Source organism: Staurois parvus, unplaced genomic scaffold, assembly GCF_062004578.1.
Source record: "Staurois parvus isolate SC_StPar_1 unplaced genomic scaffold, SC_StPar_1.0 ptg001636l, whole genome shotgun sequence".
NCBI classification, from domain to species: domain Eukaryota; kingdom Metazoa; phylum Chordata; class Amphibia; order Anura; family Ranidae; genus Staurois; species Staurois parvus.
This window is the reverse complement of record NW_028319432.1, coordinates 459,412-468,388: the sequence shown is the minus strand read 5'-3', so window position 1 is coordinate 468,388 and position 8,977 is coordinate 459,412. Positions and strand designations below refer to the sequence as shown.

Here is an 8,977-nt window from a genome sequence, read left to right as displayed (position 1 = left end):
CCCCCTTATGTATTATACATGGAGATCATATCCCCCCCTTATGTATTATACATGGAGATCATATCCCCCCCCCTTATGTATTATACATGGAGATCATATCCCCCCTTATGTATTATACATGGAGATCATATCCCCCTTATGTATTATACATGCTGATCATATCCCCCCCTTATGTATTATACATGGAGATCATACCCCCCTTATGTATTATACATGGAGATCATATCCCCCCTTATGTATTATACATGGAGATCATATCCCCCCCTTATGTATTATACATGGAGATCATATCCCCCTTATGTATTATACATGGTGATCATATCCCCCCTTATGTATTATACATGGAGATCATATCCCCCCTTATGTATTATACATGGAGATCATATCCCCCCTTAAGTATTATACATGGAGATCATATCCCCCTTATGTATTATACATGGAGATCATATCCCCCCCTTATGTATTATACATGGAGATCATATCCCCCCTTATGTATTATACATGGAGATCATATCCCCCTTATGTATTATACATGGTGATCATATCCCCCCTTATGTATTATACATGGAGATCATATCCCCCCTTATGTATTATACATGGAGATCATATCCCCCCTTAAGTATTATACATGGAGATCATATCCCCCTTATGTATTATACATGGAGATCATATCCCCCCCTTATGTATTATACATGGAGATCATATCCCCCCTTATGTATTATACATGGAGATCATATCCCCCCTTATGTATTATACATGGAGATCATATCCCCCCTTATGTATTATACATGGAGATCATATCCCCCCTTATGTATTATACATGGAGATCATATCCCCCCTTATGTATTATACATGGTGATCATATCCCCCCTTATGTATTATACATGGTGATCATATCCCCCCTTATGTATTTTACATGGAGATCATATACCCCCCTTATGTATTATACATGGAGATCATATACCCCCCTTATGTATTATACATGGAGATCATATCCCCCCCTTATGTATTATACATGGAGATCATATCCCCCCCTTATGTATTATACATGGAGATCATATCCCCCCCTTATGTATTATACATGGAGATCATATCCCCCTTATGTATTATACATGGAGATCATATCCCCCCTTATGTATTATACATGGAGATCATATCCCCCCTTATGTATTATACATGGAGATCATATCCCCCCTTATGTATTATACATGGAGATCATATCCCCCCCCCCTTATGTATTATACATGGAGATCATATCCCCCCTTATGTGATATATTATGTGTTCTTTTTGTGATTTGGAGTCCAAAACTAAACTGCATATTCCAGATGAGGTGTTACGAATGATTTGTACCGGAGGGGGGGGGGGTTATATCTCTCTCTCTCTCTGGAGTCTATACCTCTCCTAATACAAGAGAGGATTTTGCTCACTTTAGAACACGCAGTTTTGCATTGCTGCCGTTATTAAGCTTTTGATCTACTAGAACCCCCCAGATTCTTCTCCACCACTGACCTTCCCAGATCTTTCTCCACCATTGACCCCCACAGATCCTTCTCCACCATTGACTCCTCCAGATCATTCTCCACCATTGTCCTCTTCAGATCCTTCTCCACCATTGCCCCCCCCAGTTGTACCCCCCTAGTATGTATGATGCATATTCTTAGCCCCCCCAAGTGCAGAACCTTACATTTATCACCATTAGCCCTCATTGGCCCCATAGTCCCCCAATTACACAGAGCATTGAGGTCGGCTTGTAAGTTGGAGACATCCTGTAAGGACGTTATTCCCCGGCACAGCTTGGTGTCATCTGCAAAGACTGAGATCCCCGACACCATATCGTGTATATAGATTACAAAGTAAGGGTCCCAACACTGAGCCTTAGGGTACCCCACTAATAACACTAAATCTTGGGGTACCCCACTAATAACACTGAGCCTTGGGGTACACCACTAATAACACTGAGCCTTGGGGTACCCCACTAATACTGAACCCTGGGGTACCCCACTAATACTCAACCCTGGGGTACCCCACTAATAACACTGAACCTTGGGAAAACCCACTAATAACACTGACCCTTGGGGTACCCCACTAACACTGAACCTTGGGGTACCCCACTAATAACACTGAACCTTGGGGTACACCACTGACACCCCCAGACCATTCAGAGTATGAATTATTAACCACTACTCTCTGAATACGATCTTTTAGCCAGTTTTCTATCCTTTTATATTCAGATTTTTCCAGCCCATAGACTTTACCTTACACATTAGCCGTGTGTGGGGAACTGTGTCCAAGTATACCACATCCACCGCCACCCCTCTGTCCAAGTATACCACATCCACCGCCACCCCTCTGTCCAAGTATACCACGTCCACCGCCACCCCTCTGTCCAAGTATACCACGTCCACTGCCACCCCTCTGTCCAAGTGTACCACGTTCACCGCCACCCCTCTGTCCAAGTATACCACGTCTACCGCCACCCCTCTGTCCAAGTATACCACGTCCAGGTTTGGGGGAACCAATCAGCTCCGGTCTAGTAATCCTCTTTGTCTTTGTATTTTAGTCCATGGCCGGGAGATGAGGAAAACCTCCGAGGATTGTCTCACTTTGTCTCCAGACTGGAAAGTAGAAGATGAGGACATCACACAGTATAGTCCAGGAGAAAACCCGGCTCCCTCCAATGTCCATCCGGCACCACCCCGTGTAGATGGACCATCGGATTCCTCATATCTTGAGGAACCTCAGACTGTGCGGGACCGGGCCGGCCTTCCAACAGGAAAGAGCTTCTCCTGTACTGAGTGCGGGAAGGGTTTCCAGTGTAAATCCAATCTAAATAGGCATAAAAAATCTCACACGGGGGAGAAGCCGTATTCCTGTCCTGAGTGCGGGAAATGTTTTTCAGTCAAGTCCAATCTTTACACACATCAAAGATCTCACATGGGGGAGAAGCCACATTCCTGTCCTGAGTGCGGTAAATGTTTTTTGCAGAAGTCCGATCTTTACACACATCAGAGAACTCACACAGGAGAGAAGCCGTATTCCTGTCCTGAGTGTGGGAAATGTTTTTCAAAGAAGTCCAGTCTTCACAGACATCAGAGATCTCACACGGGGGAGAAGCCGTATTCCTGTTCTGTGTGCGGGAAATGTTTTTTGCAGAAGTCTGATCTTTCCACACATGAGAGATCTCACACTGGGGAGAAGCCGTATTCCTGTCCTGAGTGCGGGAAATGTTTTTCACAGAAGTTTGATCTTTACACACATCAGAGATGTCACACAGGGGAGAAGCCGTATTCCTGCCCTGAGTGCGGGAAATGTTTTTCAGTGAAGTCCAATCTTTCCAAACATCAGAGATCTCACACAGGGGAGAAGCCACTTTCCTGTCCTGAATGTGGAAAATGTTTCTCAAATATGTCCTGTCTTCACAGACATGAGAGATCACACACGAGGGAGAAGCCATATTCCTGTCCTGAGTGCGGGAAATGTTTTTCACAGAAGTCCAATCTTCACAGACATCAGAGATCTCATATGGTGGAGAAGCCATATTCCTGCCCTGAGTGCGGGAAATGTTTTTCAGAGAAGTCTTACCTTTCTAGTCATCAGAGATCTCACACGGGGGAGAAGCCGTATTCCTGTTCTGAGTGTGGAAAATGTTTTTCCGAAAACTCTAATCTTCACAAACATCAGAGATCTCACACAGGGGAGAAGCCGTATTGCTGTCCTGAGTGTGGGAAATGTTATTCACTGAAGTCCCATCTTTATACACACCAGAGATCCCACACAGGGGAGCAGACATATTCCTGTTCTGAGTGCGGGAAATGTTTTGTATACAAATCAGAACTTGTTATACATCAGAGATATCACACGGGGGAGAAGCCGTATTCTTGTCCTGAGTGCGGGAAATGTTATTCACAGAAGTCCCATCTTTCCAGACATCAGAGATCTCATGCAGGGGAGAAGCCACTTTCCTGTCCTGAGTGAGGGAAATGTTCCTCACTGAAGTCCTGTCTTCCTTTACATCAGGGGTCCCACACAACCCTGGTGGTGTATTAGTGCCTAGAGTGTGGGAAATGTCTTCTAGATGAATGTTGCTGGACATCCCAGCTCTCATGTGGGGAAGAAGCACACCCTGATATACACCTCAGATATACTCCATGGCTGATCTTCATCATGGATGAAACAGTTGATAGGGAGATCAGAGGCCCCCAAAGACATGGATGAAGTGTGGGACCGGGTCGGCCATTGATGGCAGGAGAAGAATAAAAATGGAGTCAATGTTCTAGCGGAAGCTCTCACAAACACTTGGAGGTCTGATGGAGGTGTGGAAGTGTGAGGTCCTGCCACTGTGACAATGACACAGGGTCTTCCTGGCTGCTGTTTGAGAAGCTCCAACATGTATTTTGTGAGCAGAGAAAACTGTGTTCTAGGTTGTCAATGGATTTGGTAGTTCCGGGTTGGGACCTGGAGCTTGAAGGTTCCAGAGATTCTTGGTTGGGACAAGACCGTCTGTCCCATGTCCAGGCTTTGCTAGATGCCTGCAGCCTGTGTGAGTACATAGGTGGGCAGGATCGTTATAGGCCTGGTCTTCTGCCATTTGGAGACTGGACCCTGTCAGGAGAGCTGGGGGTTCCTGCTGGAGACTGCATCCCTTGTGAGGTGGGATTCCTTGCCCAAGGACTGGGAAAGTCAGGACAGCTCCAAGACTCTGGGGGACGTGAAGTGGCTTGTGAGTCCAGGGGGCTGGAGGGAGTCCAGAAGTCAATGGAGGAGTGTTCACGTTTGAGGGGGGCTGGGGAACCCTATTCAGAGGCCAGGAGTGGACCTGTGTAGTGAGGTGCTGTGAACAAGGCTGAGTAATCCTGAAGAAGTCCTAGTCTCGGGGACCTGAAGTGGCTTGTGAGTCCAGGGGGCTGGAGGGAGTCCAGAAGTCAATGGAGGAGTGATCAAGCTTGAGGGGGGGTGGGAAACCCTATGTAGAGGCCAGGAGTGGACCTGTGTAGTGAGGTGCTGTAACCAAGGCTGAGTAATCCTGAAGAAGTCCTAGTCTGGGGGACCAGTGTAAAGATCAGTGGTGCTGCTGAAGTGTAGCCAGGTGAGCTAGCATTTTCAGTGATCTGATGTATTGACAAAGCTGGACAATCCCCTGCGTGGGAAACCTTATGGTGTAAAGACTTTCATTTTCCTTCTTAATAAAAGTGGGCTGCCGTGCCGATAAACTGCAAGTCTTGACTGACGTGGACTCACTTACAAACATCTACCACAGGAGCTAACAAACCCCCATATCACAGAGGGATTTCAGGAAAATACTGCATTGAGGCCACTAGATGGAGCTGACCATCATAGGAAATCATTGTGTAAAATAAATGATGGCCACAATGTATCTCGGCGGGGGAAATGCTCCTCACATTTGTCCAACTACCTTTCACTTGCAGTAAGTTTTTATTATTAACGTTTTGTAGGATACATTGTGCAACTCGTACAAATGTTCAGAAGTAACCAACCCATGAAAACAATTCCAGCGTGCATCCGTAAATCATACAAGAGAATACAAGTGATGGATATAAAGATCAATGAGCGCGGCGTGTTACAAGATCGGGTGTACAGTAACCATACACATTGTAAGAATGGCAACAAGAGGATAATTAGGGAAGGAGAAGAGAATAAAATGAGGGGGAGGGGAAATCTTGAGTTAGCCATAATTCGGGAGACACTCTTTGACTGGGTGTGAGAGTCGGGTCCTGCACAGAGGATAGGCAAGATACCCAGTAACCAAGGCCTCCCAGGTCAGGGGGCCGAGAGAAAAGGAAGAGGGAAGGAAAGAGAACAAGATGGTAAGATGAAGAACAGATGGAGGACATCGGGGACCCCCTTACCAGAAACCTGGGGCCTCAATGCCTATAGCAGTGTGTAGGTATCAGGGGACATGGGGGGGTGAGTGTAATGTATACACGGGGCCCAGGTTTCTAAGAATTTCTTATTAGACATCTTTCTTAGACGTCATCTTTGCCAAGATGGACTTCCACGAGGGGGCCAAGCTCTTGTTTCCAAGTCTTTGTTTTGCTGCTAGTAGAACATTTATAGCCAATTTAAATTGGTAACTTGTGAGGCCTGGGGGGCTTCAAATGCCATCATACCAAGGGTTCCTGGGAAGGTGGCAGGTTAGGAATGTTTGTAACCATTTTAGGACCTTTTTAGGATCGCCCAAAAGAGGACAGAGAGGCAAGTGAGGGGATATGAAGTTTCTGGAATTAGAGTCCCAGGTGCAGAGTGTGTGACCCATCAAGAGGCTGATAGACGGAGGTCTGGATTTAGGAGGAAGCCATGGGAGTGAATGGTGAGAAGTTTGAGAACAGAGCAATGCTTCTAAGTCAGCCCATAAGGAGCCATGTATTGTGGTGTAAAGGGAGGTTAGTGGGGTAATCTGGGCACCAAGAAATTTTTAGTAAAATTTGGAACACCCAAACCTCCTTGTTTCTAATGTATAAACATATATATAAAGAAAATGCAGCGCTGTGTGATGTTACTATATTGCGCGCAGATATAAATAATAAATGAAACCAAAGCAAAATGAAAAAATGAATCAATAAATAAATCACAGTCCAGTAATGGTGCTCGCTGATTCCCAGTGCAAAAGTTAGAAATGCGCACTAACCAGAAACGTATTAATAATGCGCATGTGTATATGATATCATGGAGATTCCCCTCTCTTTTCTGGTCTGGTAATGGGCAGGAGATGGAGATAGTAGAGATGAAGTGCCCTCGTGTGGCGAAATGGAGGTCCAGCAGGTCACAGAAATCCTGACAGAAGTGTGTGAAGGAATCTGTAAGGATTTCTGTGACCTGCTGGACCTCCATTTCGCTACAAGAGGGCGCTTCATCTCTACTATCTCCATCTCCTGCCCATTACCAGACCAGAAAAGAGAGGGGAATCTCCATGATATCATATACACATGCGCATTATTAATACGTTTCTGGTTAGTGCGCATTTCTAACTTTTGCACTGGGAATCAGCGAGCACCATTACTGGACTGTGATTAATTTATTGATTTATTTATTCATTTTTTGGTTTCATTTATTATTTATATCTGCCCACAATATAGTAACATCACAAAGCGCTGCATTTTCTTTATATATATATTTTTGGGACTTTTATGTGTTTTCCTTGAATGTTCAGCTGCTGACCATTGGAGCGCTCACTGTATTTTTTATAGTTTAATGTATATACATAGCATGTCTTGAGATTCGTGGCCCTTTGTCTGCTTAGTTGAATCACAAGACCTGATTTTAAAAAGATTTCATAGTATAGGAGGAGATGGGGATCGGTGGGGGTGGGGATGGGGAAGAATACAGGACAAGTAAAGGAGTTTTGGTAAAATTGCCACTTTTCCATCACTGATCCTCCCTATCCAGGAGAGGTGAAGATGAGTCCAGGACAGAAGTAGGACTCTCAAGTATTTGAAAGTGGGATGTAGTTGGCCTCATGGAGTGTGTTGTACGAGCGAGGGAGATGAATGCCCAAATAATCCAGGTAGGAGGTGGGCCAAGGAAACTATCATTCTGTTTTATAGAGGAAAGGGAAATGTATGGAGTACAGAGAATAGGACTGGCAGGGAGGTGTTGGGTTGGACCAAAGTAAGCAAAAGATCATCGGCAAACAATCTGACTTTACCCAGTTCAGGACCGACCACCACACTTATACTGCGGCAGGGCCGTCCTGCTTCTCCAGATCACATACAGTACATGTACACGTGTGAGCCCACCGCCCTGACTGTGCTGTCACTCGGTACAGCACAAGTCGATTATCAGGTCCAGGCCAATGATTTCTGGTCTGGACCTGCTGATCACCTGTACAGAATCAGAAATCTTCCTGTGTCCATATTTATAAACACAGGAACTGGAAAGGAACACTAGTGAAGAGGAGCACAAATAATACAAAGTATTCCCACAAGCAGCTAAAAAAGGTGATCAATAATCAATAAACCAACTTAACAGTGAATTCAACTAAAACAACGCTGCCCACACCTAAACATACTTATATATGTAAAAATGTCAATAAATAGAAATACAGCGCCACGCTTTCCTTATCTGCTTTAAGTCCCCCCTATAATAGAAATACTTCTACAGGGTGGAGTCCCTGCACAAAATCATGTGTACATATATATATATTTATGTGGTTTGTGCTCCTGTGGTGACCGCACGCATGCACCAACCTGCCGTTGCCGTGATTCAGTTCCTGACCGATCAATCATCAGATTCAGGCCAGTGATGTTCGGATCTGATGATCGATCCCTGCCCTATCAGAGATCTTCCTGTACCTGTGTTTACATTACACAGGTACAGGAAATGAAACAATCTTCTCTCTCTGAGCACATTCCATCCCAGAGAGAGAAGAAAGCAGATCCACACACTGCACACACACAGTAAAATCACATTTAGGACTCATTTAACCCCCTGATCACCCCCCAGTTAACCCCTTCGCTGCCCTGTCACCAGTGTCATTAGTACAGTGTACAGGTTGTTTGCTGATCACTGTATTAGTATCGCGAACGACTTCAGATAGCATTAGTGTCAGTTAGTGTCCCTCCCAGATGATGTCAGATTGTCCGTCACTACATCAGTCATCACATTTAAAAACACTAATTAACTTGTGAGCCACTGAGGTATACTGACAAATATGTGTATTAGGTCGCTGGTTAGTTTGCCCACTCTCAGAAGATGTGCATTTAATATCAATTAAATATTGTTGTGGGCTTTTGAATTATGTCTCAAAAACATGATTTATCAAGACATAATCCTATATAACATCAAGTCAGCATAGCCGGATGTTAAGGGGTTAATTTGTCTTGGTTGGAAAGTCGAATGACCATCTAGCTAGAGAAATGTAATGGGTGAAGGGATTTTTTTTCTTTCCTCCTAGAGACAATACTATTTTGAAGTTCTACAGGTGATCAAACACCATTATTCAGACTTCAATAAGCAGGT

The 8,977-nt window shown here is 44.7% G+C and overlaps 1 protein-coding gene across 1 annotated transcript; it reads left to right on the top strand.

Moving 5' to 3' along the window:
* The first annotated feature begins 2,920 nt into the window (after nt 1-2,920).
* On the top strand, nt 2,921-4,143 carry LOC149434957 (uncharacterized). The gene has a single exon (XM_089663176.1). It carries the CDS (start codon nt 2,936-2,938, stop codon nt 3,974-3,976), a length of 1,041 nt encoding a protein of 346 aa, XP_089519302.1. The 5' UTR covers nt 2,921-2,935; the 3' UTR covers nt 3,977-4,143.
* The last annotated feature ends 4,834 nt before the right edge of the window (nt 4,144-8,977 follow it).

Coding starts and splice junctions, on each gene's coding strand:
- LOC149434957 (XM_089663176.1), top strand. CDS start 2,936: ATGGGGGAGAAGCCACATTCCTGTCCTGAGTGCGGTAAATGTTTTTTG.